Source organism: Periplaneta americana, chromosome 15, assembly GCF_040183065.1.
Source record: "Periplaneta americana isolate PAMFEO1 chromosome 15, P.americana_PAMFEO1_priV1, whole genome shotgun sequence".
NCBI classification, from domain to species: Eukaryota; Metazoa; Arthropoda; class Insecta; order Blattodea; family Blattidae; genus Periplaneta; species Periplaneta americana.
The window spans coordinates 1,824,206-1,840,312 of NC_091131.1; the positions used below are offsets into that span (position 1 = coordinate 1,824,206).

General features: G+C 39.4%; 1 protein-coding gene across 1 annotated transcript; it reads right to left on the minus strand.

The window, feature by feature from the left end:
* Positions 1 to 480: 480 nt before the first annotated feature.
* LOC138715798 (uncharacterized) lies at positions 481 to 14,236 on the minus strand. The gene is made up of 4 exons (XM_069848883.1): positions 13,807 to 14,236; positions 8,022 to 8,232; positions 3,711 to 3,918; positions 481 to 1,041 (listed from the first exon to the last, which is right to left on the minus strand). Exons 1-4 carry the CDS (start codon positions 14,206 to 14,208, stop codon positions 915 to 917), a joined length of 948 nt encoding a protein of 315 aa, XP_069704984.1. The 5' UTR covers positions 14,209 to 14,236; the 3' UTR covers positions 481 to 914.
* Between the last annotated feature and the right edge of the window lie 1,871 nt (positions 14,237 to 16,107).

Below are 16,107 nucleotides of genomic sequence, written 5' to 3' on the forward strand. Positions count from 1 at the left end.
CTTTCTCCCACACATTTTCATTAATATTGTAGTGAAAATAATATTAAAATTGCATACCATTGAGTTTTGTACGAAAAACATGATACAAAACTCAAAACTTCAAAATACAAGACTCTAAATTCTGATCCAAGATTGCTGACTAGAAATGTTAAAGGACAAAAATGTGAATTCTATGTCGGGAGATGTTAATTCTGAAAGTGCTTTAAATATAAGCAATGTCCACATAGGCCGCACCTTCACAAGTTAGGCTGTCTAGTACTTTGACCAATTCCGCATCGTGATATTGTATTGCGTCGTTCCAAAATCCAGGTTCAGGTTCAGGCTCAGGTTTTAAGTTTTCCTCTGGAGATGAAGAGTGCGAAGTGGCGATTCGTTTACAATTGCAATGTTCCATTTGGCAGTGAATTTAGAACACACCCTTCATCTCCTGATTCAAAATGCAATGAAGGAGGGACTGAGTAACCCGTGAACGAAAGAAGATAAAATTCTCTGACCTTTAATTGGCAACATTGCCACAGGTGCAATACATGACTGAAAATAATGATTCTGTGTAATTAGTGCTGTATACTTTATTCAAGGAATGCTTCATTACCAAGGCTAATTCGTGAAGCGATAGGAAAGGGAATTGAGAATCGTTCAGGCCTGTTTTAACTCATGAGTCCTGACACAGGAGTGACCTTGGTTCGAGGAAGAAGGCCTGGACAGTGCACTACCCCGCGGGGTATGGGTTACCTCTCTGCGTCACTCATTTTAAGATTGGAGGAGGTATTTGTTAAACTGTCTCTTTAAATATAGTAATGAGACGGAGATGCCAGGTCTGGTGAGTTTGGCACACGGTATTTGTGTCTGGCAGATCCCGCCTCGTCGCCTAGCTTTGCTTGCAGCATATTGCAACTTGCAGGTAGGAACTTGTGTCAGTTGGTACGCCTGGGTTTCATCGTCTTGATGGCGGGCGGCGGAATCTTGGAAAAGCCTGCGGCATCGAACACAGGAAGCATGTCGCGCACCCTCTGGCCTGATGTCGTCACCACGTCGAACACCCTGTGAACAAAAACATGTCGCGTGGTGTGTGCTACTCGTGGTGGTGTCTGTTATGTGCTTCTGTCTCACTCAGAAGATTTCCGGCTCATTCTGGCAGATTTCAATTCCGTAAAGCTGGAAAATATCCTTGTGAGTGACAGCCGAAAATCTGGCTGATTATTTTTTTTAATTTGCTTAATAACTTGACTCCATTACTTTAAATCAGTAAAATTATTCTTCTGATTAGCAAACAGTGTTGAGTAATGGAAGAGAAATTCTGACAGTGATTGAGTGAAGATTACATTTTCATAGATAAATATAAAATTTAATTAAAATCAAAAAAATGTTAAGAGTATTACAATGATTAAAAATTGGTATTATATCTTTATATAGAACAGGAGGGGTAACATTAGTAGCAAAATAACTAGCTAGATATAGAATAGACTTCGTGGGAGTACAAGAGGTTAGGTTAGATGAGAAAGGCATAATGCCAATAGGAGATTAATTGTTGTATTATGGGGAAGGAAACAATAATCACCAATTAGGAACAGGATTCTTTATTCATAACAGAATAAAGTCAGCAGTAAAAAAGGTCGAATTTATCAGTGATAGGTTATCATATTTAGTACTTAAGGGTAGATGGTGCGATATCGTAGTTATAAATGCTCATGCCCCTACAGAAGAGAAAGACAAACATATAAAGGGTAGTTTCTATGAGGAATTGGAACAGACTTTTGATCAGTTACCTAGATATCACACGAAAATTTTATGGGGGATTTCAATGCTAAAGTAGGACGGGAGGATATTTTTAAACCAACTATTGGAACTTGAGTTGGGCAGGGCATGTAGCACGTATGGGCGAATCCAGAAATACATATAGAGTGTTAGTTGGGAGGCCGGAGGGAAAAAGACCTTTAGGGAGACCGAGACGTAGGTGGGAGGATAATATTAAAATGGATTTGAGGAAGGTGGGATATGATGATAGAGACTGGATTAATCTTGCTCAGGATAGGGACCAATGGCGGGCTTATGTGAGGGCGGTAATGAACCTCCGGGTTTCTTAAAAGCCATAAGTAAGTAAGTAAGTAAGTATTATATGTTACGGATTAATATTAAAAATTTTATTCTGGGTCGTACCACATGTAACTTATACTTATTCTGCCATTTTTAATGTGCATGATTCGACATATGCTTAAGACACCGTGAATTCAATATCACTGATTCTTTATTCTTACTGAAAGCTTCGAAACTGAAGTTGATTATGTCATGCCATCTTTTTTAACATTTCTAGGCTATCAGATGACAACATGATCACGAACAATCTACGAGTTTATAGTAAAAGTCGAAGGAGCCGCCTCTGGGAGAGTATCCATGGAAAGTTCTGAAGCGGACAACAAATTTTGTGTTTTCTGTGTAAACAGGAATTCTTCGGTGTGTGGATGAAGGAAAAACAATTACGCACAAAGACGCTATCCATTACCACAGTAATACGGCACAAGCAGTCCGGCAAACAAATATAAAGGCTAAACAAATATGCTTGTGGGAAACGCAATGACGAAATGATGAAAACCGGCAGCCTTTGATGGCCAGTAAACTCTGGGATCTGTACCAGCGAGTAACAAGCAACGCGCGGAAACTCTGTGTGGTGTCAAAGGATAGAAGATATGAAGACTTAAAATAAATTACGTACAGCAATGCTGATAGCCTAGGAACTCGAGTAACAACTCAACACTTTGTGTATTCAATAAATTACAGCAAGTTTTGAATATGTTACATTTTTTTTAGTTATGACACAAATTACGCATTTTATTTATTTATTTATTTATTTATTTATTTATTTATTTATTTATTTATTTATTTATTTATTCTGGCGTAGTGAAGGCCATTAGGCCTTCTCTTCCACACCACCAGAAATATGAATACAATAATAGAAATAAGAAGGAAACAAAAAAAAAACTATAAACAAAGTAAAGCCACACAAAAATGTACACAGGTTGCAGTCACACAAACTATAAATGAATGATTAAGTATCATAATTAATTGTATCCTAACTAATTAACTAACATAAACAAGAAACTTGTAATTTTAATCTAGATTAAAAAAAAAAAACAAAACACAAATCAACACTTCTAGCAATACCTAAAAAGCATTGAATAAGACAAAATTTTCCAATTTAATTTTGAATTGTGATAAAGTCCGGCAGTCCCTGACGTCATTAGGTAACGAATTCCAGAGGCGAGGTATTTCTACAGTATAGGAAGATGAGTATAAAGACGTTCTATGATGAGGGATAGAAAGAAGTGCTTGATGTCGGTTTCGAAGAGTTGTAAGAAATTGAAAGCGCGATAACAGATAATTCGGAGTAGAAGTATGCATGATTCTAAACAGAAGAGACAGTGAATGTATTGTTCTTCGTTCCTTCAGACGCACCCATGAAAGTAACTGGAGGGAAGGTGTTATGTGGTCAAATTTACGAGTATTGCAGATGAATCGTATGCACACATTATGAACACGTTGTAGTCTCTCAGCTAAGAGTGAACTTACATTAGTTAGCAAGGAATCGCAATAATCAAATTGGGGCATTACAAGCGTCTTAATAAGATTCTTTTGTAGACTATTGTACGTGTTGTGTAGAAATTAACTTTTTACGTGTAACTTTGGGTGTAAGTACAGTCGCTGGTCCGCCTCACCTGTTGCCCAGTATGGACTTGCGGCCCGTAGTCCTGACCACGGAGGTGGAGGCGGCGGCCTCCGTGGGGAAGAAGGTGGCGCCGTAGAAGTCCAGGCCGTTCTGCAGCAGCACGTTGCACTCCTCGTGCGACGCCAGGGTCACGCGCACCAGCGGCGGGGACGGCGCGATCACGGGCAAGCCGCTGCCTCCGCCCGACGCCTTGTCGCCTGTGCAGAGTCAGTGGTCAAAGGTTCGAGTCTTATCAAAGTGACATCTTACACGTCTTGATCATTCTTCCTGATTTTACTTTTAAGGCCTTCCGAAATAAAACTGTAGTTGAGAATCGACGTAAAGATTAAGTTTTGGTCCTACAGAATTAGCCTATGTGTTATGATGTGTCTCAGTGAAACGTACAGCAGAGTTCGTAGGCCTATAGGTCAATTTCTGTCAGATGCGTTTCCAATTCACTGTGGGCTAAAGCAAGGAGATGCACTATCACCTTTACTTTTTAACTTCGCTCTAGAGTATGCCATTAGGAAAGTTCAGGATAACAGAGAGGGTTTGGAATTGAACGGGTTACATCAGCTGCTTGTCTATGCGGATGACGTGAATATGTTAGGAGAAAATCCACAAACGATTAGGGAAAACACGGGAATTTTACTGGAAGCAAGTAAAGAGATAGGTTTGGAAGTAAATCCCGAAAAGACAAAGTATATGATTATGTCTCGTGACGAGAATATTGCACGAAATGGAAATATAAAAATTGGAAATTTATATTTTGAAGAGGTGGAGAAGTTCAAATATCTTGGAGCAACAGTAACAAATATAAATGTTACTCGGGAGGAAATTAAACACAGAATAAATATGGGAAATGCCTGTTATTATTCGGTTGAGAAGCTTTTATCATCCAGTCTGCTGTCAAAAAATCTGAAAGTTAGAATTTATAAAACAGTTATATTACCGGTTGTTCTTTATGGTTCTGAAACTTGGACTGTCACTTTGAGAGAGGAACATAGGTTAGGGGTGTTTGAGAATAAGGTGCTTAGGAAAACATCTGGGGCTAAGAGGGATGAAGTTACAGGAGAATGGAGAAAGTTACACAACACAGAACTACACGAATTGTATTCTTCACCTGACATGATTAGGAACATTAAATCCAGACGTTTGAGATGGGCAGTACATGTAGCACGTATGGGCGAATCCAGAAATGCATATAGAGTGTTAATAGGGAGGTCGGAGGGAAAAAGACCTTTAGGGAGGCCGAGACGTAGGTGGGAAGATAATATTAAAATGGATTTGAGGGAGGTGGGATATGATGATAGAGAATGGATTAATCTTGCTCAGGATAGGGACAAATGGCGGGCTTATGTGAGGGCGGCAATGAACCTCCGGGTTCCTTATAAGCCAGTAAGTCAGTCCTCTTTTTTTATCGATGTAAATCTGGTCACCCTAGTAGATAAGGCAGTCTGCCTGCCACTAGAGGAGAATCCATGGCGTCATAGCGAAGATTTGTCCAATATTTGCGTTTTTAGTGTCGCCATATTGGAGTGCGTTAAATCTGGATAATTGTCCGATTCAATTTCAATGCCGTGACTATTTTTCTTTTTAACTGTTGTTTAACGCTTAACTCAGCTCTATGTTGTTACTGTTCCTGGAGGATAATCATAGGATCAGAACTAATGTCCATAGTCCTATGAGTGATGCGACCACAGCGCTGCGACAGGTGTTAGTAGCAACTAAATCCAAAGGAAGACAAAATGGAAAACAGTTGCACACATTTGTTAGTAAATGACGGGGGAGAAATGGCTGCAAGTATTATCTTGAATTCCCCGAACATTTTTCAGCATGATTTGTCGCTACTTTATTTGAAAGCTGTGTTTTGATGTAGTGGCGTAACTTCCTCAGGAGCGAAAGGGCGTTTATCCCAATACAAGGCGCACGCGTGTGAATTCTACGTCAATCAGCTGATCTGTCAGCTTGATACTTTTCAGAAAGGCACGGAAACCGTCTATTTTATTTTATTGGGTTATTTTACGACGCTGTATCAACATCTAGGTTATTTACCGTCTGAATGATATGAAGGTGATAATGCCGTTGAAACGAGTCCGGGGTCCAGCACCGAAAGTTACCCAGCATTTGCTCGAGTTGTGTTGAGGGAAAACCCCGGAGAAAACCTCAACCAGGTAACTTGCCCCGACCGGGATTCGAACCCGGGCCACCTGGTTTCGCGGCCAGACGCGCTGACCGTTACTCCACAGGTGTGGACGGAAACCGTCTATAAATCTACTTCACACTGATGCACTTCTAAAGCTAGAAATAACGGCGCCGTAACTACTGTGAACCGTGCATGAACTTTATCTGAATATTAACCACCACCCTGTATAGTGCCTGCGCACAATGGAATTCTTGTGCTTGGTTGCGTAGATAGCGGAAGCTCGGTGAACTTCGCTTCCACCCATCCTCTGCTTGAAGGCACATCTCCTGCCTTGACAACTGAATTAGGAGGTATTTAGATTTGGCATGGGCGACGACGAACCAATAAGAGGAAGAGACGAGCGGCGTGGCCGTGATGTGCCGCTGTGCAGCCGGGCGCGAGGTTACACATGAGTGCAGACGGCAGGTGTCGAGATTGCGGGCTGTTGTGTCTGAATATTTAAGGGGCTTCGGGTGAACGTGTAGTCCAACATGAACTGACGTCATTATCATCTTCGTCCCAGCCTGCACACCACTCCAACAATGTTCTACTCCATTTTACCTCCTGAAATACTTCTCAGGACTCACTCATACGAACTATCCTTAATTATTCAATTGGCGCCTATATGAGCTCATGAAGGCATTTCCCACATAGGGCTCTTTTTTCTGTATGTTGCGTTTAAATATTGATAGAAAGAATTGTGAACTCACAGGTCATGATTTGAAGTTACTGAAATCTGGGGTTCAAGTCTTGTTGACTGAGACAGATTTTCCAGCTACAGCCAATTGAGCAGCATCGCAGTGATACAGGTAGAGATTAGTCGAATACTCTTAAGTGGTACGTGCCCTTTAAATGTGTGAGCTCCAAGCGTGTGGGTCACTTGCCTCACTTCCAGAAGTCTGACTTTTTCATGGTCGGACCAGAACGGACTTGTGCCCCTAGGCTTACACTGACCCTTATGTGCGAGGGAGGTATTCCGAAATCCGATGCTGACAGGTGAGCCATCTTATCTTGGTCTTCATAAAGCCAGTTTTATGCCCTCTGCTCTGCCCTGGAGCCATTAAATCCTAGTCGGTGTCAGTATCAAAAACCTGTTCGACCCCAGACACTTCATCCCAGTCTATTTATAACTATTGCAGACGATGGATACAATCAGGGAGGAAGGAGATGTCTGCTTTAAGAAGTATACATTCCATCACGACGTGGCCGGGGATCGAACCGGACTGCCCGCGCACTAGCTCGGAGCCACGATGCGGCCTCTGAAGGCATCCTGGTAGTCGCAGAGTCAATTAATAATTGCCGCCAGGATGGTGAGCGCGTCGACAGTCAGGAAAAATGAACATTTCTTCCCCGGAACTACATTTGTCTTGGGGAACTACGAAGACAATGAATGAATGTGACTTAAGGGTTAGGCCTACTTACACAGCTTAAGGACTGGTTCCATGTACACAATCAAATAACTTGATTGAACTTAACTTTGATACAGTGTTGAAGTGTGCCATTGTTGTGGTGTTTTCTTAGAGGTCCGCTACAAGCTTTGCAACAATGAAAATTTGTGTAATATGGTGGTGTTTTCTTAGAGGTTCGCTACAGGATTTGCAACAATGAAAGTTTCTGTAATATGGTGGTGATTTCTTAGAGGTCCGCTACAAGCTTTGCAACAATGAAAGTTTCTGTAATATGGTGGTGCTTTCTTAGAGGTCCGCTACAAGCTTTGCAAGAATGAAAATTTGTGTAATATGGTGGTGTTTTCTTAGAGGTTCGCTACAGGATTTGCAACAATGAAAATTTCTGTAATATGGTGGTGCTTTCTTAGAGGTCCGCTACAAGCTTTGCAATAATGAAAGTTTCTGTAATATGGTGGTGTTTTCTTAGAGGTCCGCTACAAGCTTTGCAACAATGAAAATTTGTGTAATATGGTGGTTTTTTCTTAAAGGTCCGCTACAAGCTTTGCAATAATGAAACATTTCTGTAATATGGTGGTGTTTTCTTCGAGGTCCGCTCCGAGCTTTGAAATAATGAACAATTACTGTAGATCTCTAAAATATTTGTTTGTTTTTTTTTTTCTTGAAGATTAAGTACAATTCTTGCAATAATGAAACATTTCTGTGTTCCCCGAGCTCTGAAGTGTCTCACCTGCGCCTGGATTGGAACTGGCCTTCTCCGCTCCCCCCGCGCCTGCCACCGACCCCGATGCGGGGGTGACGGATTCCTTAGGCAGTCGGGTGACTTCCACGATGGAGTGGAACTTGTAGAGGGAATGTCGAATATCTTCCTCTGGAATGTCCTCAGGAATCTCCAGTACGAACACTGTGAAGGTTTTCTGCGGCCGGCAGGGGATGGGAATCTGCAACGAAGTCAGTACAGACAGACTGGTATCACTGCAGCGACTGGAGAGGAAACTTTATTTTATAAATAGTCTACTAAATGTCAAGTTCGAATTAAAAACATTCACTTTCACAAAGAGGCTTTGTACACGCACATGCACGCCAGCACAAGTCATACTTTGTGGTTCGCTTCTTCTCAGGTTTTCGCTAACTGTAGGGCTACTGTCGGGCAATCCCATGGCGATTCTTAGTATTCAGCTCGCTAGATACGCTTAGTTGACACTGTGTTGTATAACAGTGGAGGAAGTGGGTGCTATGAACTGGAGGGGTTCAGTCCAGTTAAAAAAGTTTATTATTTTGTCGTGATTTCTAGAACGAACCCGTGTCCACTTCGCCGGAGTAGTGGGTGACCAGAGGATGAAAGCACGACCTCCTGCTCAGCAGACATTAGGATCCTGGCAGTTTAACCCTCTACGGTGTGCTTGGGGTGAATTTAAAGAGCGTTCATTTGAGAAGAACGTATTTAAGTTTCTCAATTCTTTCAAGCGCTGAACTCAGATTTTCACTTCACTTTACTTTCAGAATTTCAACCGCTATGCAGAGAGTTTGCAGCAGTTCGTTCTCCACCGCTTCCAACTTTCCTTATAACTTTTTTGCTAGTAGACTGGCGATTCGGAATTTTCTCTTTCTTTTATTACACGAAATACAGAAATACATTTTGACTTCTTAGGGGCAATTCATGTTTTCTGCATTCCTGATAGGTCTGCTAACAAAATGTTATCCAGAATGCTGTCTGTGTACAGCAATTTTACTTGAACTATTGAACGGATTTGTTCAAGTTCAGTAATTTGTGAAACAATTTATTTCTGAGTGATGCAGGTAAATTGAAACAGTTATTTTAAGGGTAGAGGATGGTTAGATATAGTGAAAAACCAGTAAATTATTTTTTTTTAAACACGTGATACGTGAAAAATCTATTAGGTCCTACATAAAATTGAATGTACATGATCTTGTCAGCTACTGTGACGTCATTTTAAAGCTCTGGTGCACAGGTTCTAACTGACACTAAACTTCGATTGCAATTTCTGGTAACTTTAATTTCATACAGAAGTTTAATATTTCCGACACTGTTAATGCTATATGCATGATATTTGGTACAGACATTCTTCAGGGTATTATGAAACTTTTTTCTGGAGCAGAAATCTGTTACTTTGTTGCATTTGAGTAATATGGCTCCATATTTCTATAAAAGTGCCTCTAAAATTCATTCCTAAAATGGAATTGTTTATCTTACAAATTTAAAAGCCGATATGACAATTGTGATCGACATAATTTTAAATAATATACTGCTGGGAATAAAATGTCATGGAGATTTTTAATTTACATTTAAAATGGCTTAGATATATCCCTTTTAGTGCATTACTCTATTCTGTTTTTTTTATTAAAAATCTGGACCTCAATTTTTATTTAAATTAATGTAGAGTTTAAGTTGTTACAGTAATGATTTTTATATATTCAAAAAATGAAAATTGTGCATAATTTAGGAAAATGTCAAATTTCACTGTTCTCTCCCCTTAAAATAACACAAACGGAAATTTTGCTCAGACTCAGTGTAAGATTTCTTGCATCTCACAGAGGAGACCGTGGTGAGCGGAGGTTTGTGGCAAACATATCTCCAGAAACTTATGTGTAAAATAAAATATCATATATTTGATAAATGCACTGAATAGAAAATCAAATAAAAGTTAAATGGATTAAATGTGTAGAACCAGAAACAAAATTTGGTCCACCTGAATTTTCCAAATTTCAGTTATAACATGCTGCGCCAAATTTTGTACTTTTACGAGTTACTTCAAAATTAAATTTTTCGCTCCGTTACGAAGGCAAAGCTAGAAGAGACTTATCAATACAATTGTGCTTCGAATTGGAAAGTTCTTCAGCATAAGCTTGAAAGCAGGTAGATGAATTAGCAGACGTGAGCTAGAAGCAAGCCTCATAGAAGACACTAAAGGCTGGTTCACAAAAAACCGGAAACGAGAATCGGAACGAAAACGAAAACCGTAAAATTGTTAAAATGTGTACATTTAAATGTGAGCATTCACAATTAACGAAAAGCTTGCCGGAGCCCGGAATCGGGAACGAAGAGTTGGCCAAGTTTCAACTCTGGCGTTCACGTTTCCGATCACAGCCCACTAGATTCATTCTATTGCCATCTAAAAGCTATTTTGTCGTCGTATATTTTGTAGCAAGAAGACCGTGACGTAACCTATGCATTATTTTGTTCTGTGCTGTGCATCAGGGAGCAAGTTTTATTTGATGAGATTCTAATTTTGAGTGTTGAGGAAAATCCTCACGTTTACGATAAGCGGCGCGCCTCGTATAAAGATGAGAAAATGAAGGAGAATACGTGGCTTTCAATAGCTGCGTCTTTGAACACCGATCGCAAGTGAATCATATTTTATTACTGTATTGGTTGTATTACACATTACATATTCATGCTTCAATTCAATAACTACTGTTGTGTTCATTTTTGTTCTATTACAAATGTTTCTTCTCAAATTATTTTACGTTATGGTAGACTTAAAATAGGTTGTGATAATAAAGATGCATGGGCATATTTATAGTACCGTACCTAATGAAATGTTTCAGTTGAAATTTCGAAGTTGGTTAACCTGTGTTTATGTTGGCTGCCTTGTACATACTCATGAGAGAACACCATTGGTAAATTATACACAAATAACACCAGAATGCGTAATATCGACTTTACATATCGTTATTGACATGCATATCGATATGCATAGTCGTCTACGTTTTCGGTTTATTGTGAATAAAAAATTTTTATATTTTCGTCCTCTGCTTCTCGTTTTCATTCTGGTTCTCGTTCCCGGTTTATTGTGAACCAGCCTTTAACTTCCTTGCGTGTAACGCACTCTCTGGAGAAAGACATAGAGGGAATGCACTTTCTGAAGATGCAAGCCGTTCGACACCGATTACAAAGTCCTTGTTTCGTACACAGTTTAATTTTAGAACCCATATTTATTAGATTTTATTTGATTGCTTTGATTAATACTCTCTCCTCTCAATACTGAGCATCTCTATTACGTTGATGAACAACAAGTTCTCATATCTTGGAATATTTTAATTCGGTTATTACATTTTTTTCTCTTGTTTTGGTGAATGCCATTATCTCTCGGAATATTGATTGTTTTTTATTGCCTTTTTATATAGGACAAAGAAAAAATTGTAATAATATTTGTTTATAAAATTAAACAGAAAAATTATTTAAATAATTTCATACAGTATATAAAACTAAATACAAATATTTACATACGGAATACTAAATAAATTGTACAAGAGAAAGAGTTCGTCCAAAAGGCTGGACTCTGGAAGAGTACCCAAAACGCTCATTGCATTTCCGCGTTGAATTGCAATATTTAAGCGTTGACGCAAATAAGTAGTGCAACGACGATCACCGGTAATGGAGATCAAAATTTGGCCGATTTGAGATACTAAAACTTTAGCGTCATGACTCCAAGGACCGAAGGTCTCCACAGCAAAGGGGACAAAGATATAATTGTCTAAAAGATGAGCATATTTATTGACTTCTTTTTTCACGGCTAATTTATTACCTTATGTATGTATAATATATTATGCTTGTTATATAGGTTTCCACTTTTTATTTGACAGTTTTTATACTCGTCTGCGTAAACTATTGTATCCTTATTTTATTTGAGGAAATGGAATGGAATCCCTTGACAGCAAGTTTTGTTTCTGAGAGTTAAACAGGTGTGTGTGGACAAAATTTTAGGCAACAATTTTGAAATGTGTTGGAAGATTAACGTTTTTTTAAATGTGGTTTCAATTTACAAAAATATTAATTCATATATTTTGTAACGTAAAAGATGTCTCTTTGTACAACGACTATTTATATACGGCATCATATCTAGAAATTTTCAGGTCTCTAGTTGAATAGTTCAGAAAATTAAAATTTTACCTCAGTGTAGCCTAAACCCATAGACTCCCAGCGTGGTTTGTAGGACCGAGACTCGAACTGTGAATTACTCGACTGGTCCAATACAGTTCCTGTTTCAGTACCCTTTACCTATTACCCTCGAAACGATAAAATCTGGTGGGAAGTGTTACAGCTGTGAAACAGAAGCTGTGTGACCGATCTGATGATAGTGGATAAAATCGCATGCACCACACTTGAAAGCGTTGTAGCTCTTATTGTTTGGACAAATTGTCGTACTTTGACCAGAAAACTCCCTAACAAATCTGTTATGAGTATGGACAAATTCTTGTACTTTCACCAGAAAACTCCCTAACAAATCTGTTATGGTCTGGACAAATTCTTGTACTTTCACCAGAAAACTCCCTAACAAATCTGTTATGGTATGGATAAATTCTCGTAATTTCACCAGAAAACTTTCTAAAAATCTGTTATTTATGGACAAATTGTCGTACTTTCACCAGAAAACTTCCTAACAAATCTGTTATTTATGGACAAATTGTCGTACTTTCACCAGAAAACTCCCTAACAAATCTGTTATTTATGGACAAATTCTCGTACTTTGACCAGAAAACTCCCTAAAAAATCTGTTATGGTGTGGACAAATTCTCGTACTTTGGCCAGAAAACTCCCTAACAAATCTATTATGGTATAGACAAATTGTCGTACTTTGACCAGAAAACTCCCCAACAAATCTGTTATTTATGGACAAATTCTCGTACTTTGACCAGAAAACTCCCTAACAAACCTGTTATTTATGGACAAATTGTCGTACTTTGACCAGAAAACTCCCTAACAAATCTGTTATTTATGGACAAATTCTCGTACTTTCACCAGAAAACTCCCTAACAAATCTGTTATTTATGGACAAATTCTCGTACTTTCACCAGTAAACTCCCTAACAAATCCGTTATGGTATGGACAAATTCTCGTACTTTCACCAGAAAACTTCCTAACAAATCTGTTACTTATGGACAAATTCTCGTACTTTCACCAGAAAACTCCCTAACAAATCTGTTATTTATGGACAAATTCTAGTACTTCCACCAGTAAACTCCCTAACAAATCTGGTATGATATGGACAAATTCTCGTACTTTCACCAGAAAACTTCCTAACAAATCTGTTACTTATGGACAAATTCTCGTACTTTCACCAGAAAACTCCCTAACAAATCTGTTACTTATGGACAAATTCTCGTACTTTCACCAGAAAACTTCCTAACAAATCTGTTACTTATGGACAAATTCTCGTACTTTCACCAGAAAACTCCCTAACAAATCTGTTATTTATGGACAAATTCTAGTACTTCCACCAGTAAACTCCCTAACAAATCTGGTATGATATGGACAAATTCTCGTACTTTCACCAGAAAACTTCCTAACAAATCTGTTACTTATGGACAAATTCTCGTACTTTCACCAGAAAACTCCCTAACAAATCTGTTACTTATGGACAAATTCTCGTACCTTCACCAGAAAACTCCCTAACACGTCTGTTGTCGTTGTGACAGATTTTCGTTTTTAGGCGCGTTTTCCAGTGCGCCACGAACTTAAACTGCTGTTACTGGGGTCGGAGCCTCCTTACCTTCTTGTAGAACCTGGCGTTGGTGACCTTGTGGAAGCCCTTCTTGTACACCGCCTGGTAGTCCTCCGGCTCGGAGAACTTGAAGAGGATGCCGGTGGCCGTCTTGGTGAGCGAGAACAGCCCCTTGAAGTTCATCTTCTCGCAGATGCTGCTCGCCTTGTCCATGCTGAGCTCGTTGCTGGGCGTCAGCAGGAAGGCGCCCTTGGTCAGGAAGTGGTCCGAGTCGGACAGTTCCGAGTCGGTCCCGTCCCTGTCGCTGGCGGCCAGGTCGGCGGCCGCCTTGAGCAGCTGGTCGCCCCACATGGCGTCGGGCTGGTTCAGCCTGATCATGGAGCTGGCTCTGCCGGGGTCCTCGCCCCGCTTCTCCTGCGTGTCTGAGGACGCGCCCCCCACGGACGACATTTTTGTACCCGACTCTTCTTGTAACCCAAGATGACGTTATATACGAACCTTATTGTATGGAGACACGACTGCCTCTTCGGCCGAGTTCGGATCTCGATGACTCACCCCACTTTTCCAAGGAGGGACTAGGTGATCAAACGGAAATTATGTTATTACTGCACACGCCTGCTTGAATGGTAATCTGCATACAAGGCGTGCCCGGCAGCTCCGCGGCGGCGATAATTTGAATGTCTTCCATTTTCAATATTCGGTAGACGTGTTTGGAACACTACATTGTCATAGAAAATACAGTCTATTCTGATTAAAATAGTCCTTCGCAGCTACGAATGCAGTCTATACTCTCGAAGCTTTTTAAGGACGACGGAAAGTTTTGGCATGTTCCTAAGATCCGTAACACGCTTGAAGAGTTTTCGCCAACGAGAAATGTGTTGCGAGAAAATTCAAAGATTGATAAAATGGATTCAAATGGACGTCCACACACTGGAAGAGATTCTCGTTCGAGGAAAAAACCTCGCGCTAGTTTCTCGCGGGAATCGGTAGCTCAGCGAATTTTCTTGACACATTTATCAAAGATGTTTGACATTTATACTCTTTGTGACGATTGAATGTAGAAAAAGATATCACAGGTGGCGATGAATTGTATTGTTTTTATTTGAAAATGAGGAAAGATGGCTGATAATTGCAGTCAGAAACTTATCGAACTTGTACGATGTCACCCGTAGACCTATTTATATGATACAGGGATGAAAACTATAAAAACACGAAACTTAAAGAAGAAATTTGGAGACAAATATCAGATTATCTGAAAATAAGTAGGGCTATATATTATTTTGATGAGATTTAATGGTATTAATTAAACATTTGAAATAATGTATCTATATGTCTTAACAGTTTACGTAATTTTAATCAGAATATAGCAAAGAATTCTCTATCATATCATGAATGGCAAAAAAAAAAAAAAACTGTGGTCCATTGAACCTGAAATAACGCCTAAACGTATCATCATTCAAATCGAAACCAGTGCCCAAAACTCGCCCTTATTTTCGTAAGATACAATGTGATTTTCAGATATTTCTGGCTTTAATTTTAGGCCTACTTCTTCTTTTCATGAACAAAATATGTCCATGTAACTCGATTTCCTCATCATCTGAATACTCAGATTCAACATAGCGTTTGTACGTAATTCGTAAAGTACGACAATATACTTACAGGTTATATATTTAAGTACGGCAATATACGTAAATACATAACCTATAATATTTCCTCCAACGAGTGATTACTATAATCAGAAAAATGCTTTCTGCATGAAGGCAGTGCATAGATGATCATAGCGAGGTGTGATCTGTGATAGCGAGAACTCGCCAAGTGTGTGGAGGAAGGCTCTTCGCCTCTTTCTCGCAACACATTTCTCGTTGGCGAAAACTGTGCAAGTGTGTTACGGGCCTAAAACCGGGGTCCTTATTCTATAAATCCTTCTTAATAGTATGTACAGGAAGTTTAGCACTGTCATCTGGTCCAAGACGAGCACATCGCGGGAGTGACATTCAGAAATTGCCTTTCCACTCTCAGACGGATCGTCGCTTGCACTCACTATATTGCGAGCTGTTTTTGAAAGGATTTTTCTCAAAACATTACTTTTTTATATTTTTATCAAATAATTTAAAGTTATCTACAGCAATAAATCAGTTCAATAGGAACGAAATGCTTCCTGGGTTACTAATAGCATTCCATTTCGGAAGCAGTTACAAGTATCAGCTTGCAAGTACCAAGCAGTTCTAGATGACAACTGCGTAGTTCTGTGGGCGCCGCTCAAATTTCAAATCTGTTGAGCTAGTATTTCCTCATTTTTTTAAATTTTGAATTTTATTCTTGTTCTGACGTAGGCTACAATATATCTTT

Coding starts and splice junctions, on each gene's coding strand:
- LOC138715798 (XM_069848883.1), bottom strand. CDS start 14,208: ATGTCGTCCGTGGGGGGCGCGTCCTCAGACACGCAGGAGAAGCGGGGC. Junction 3,919..8,021: donor CAGTTCCAATCCAGGCGCAG/GTGAGACACTTC, acceptor GACTCTGCACAG/GCGACAAGGCGTCGGGCGGA. Junction 1,042..3,710: donor AAGTCCATACTGGGCAACAG/GTGAGGCGGACC, acceptor TTTTGTTCACAG/GGTGTTCGACGTGGTGACGA.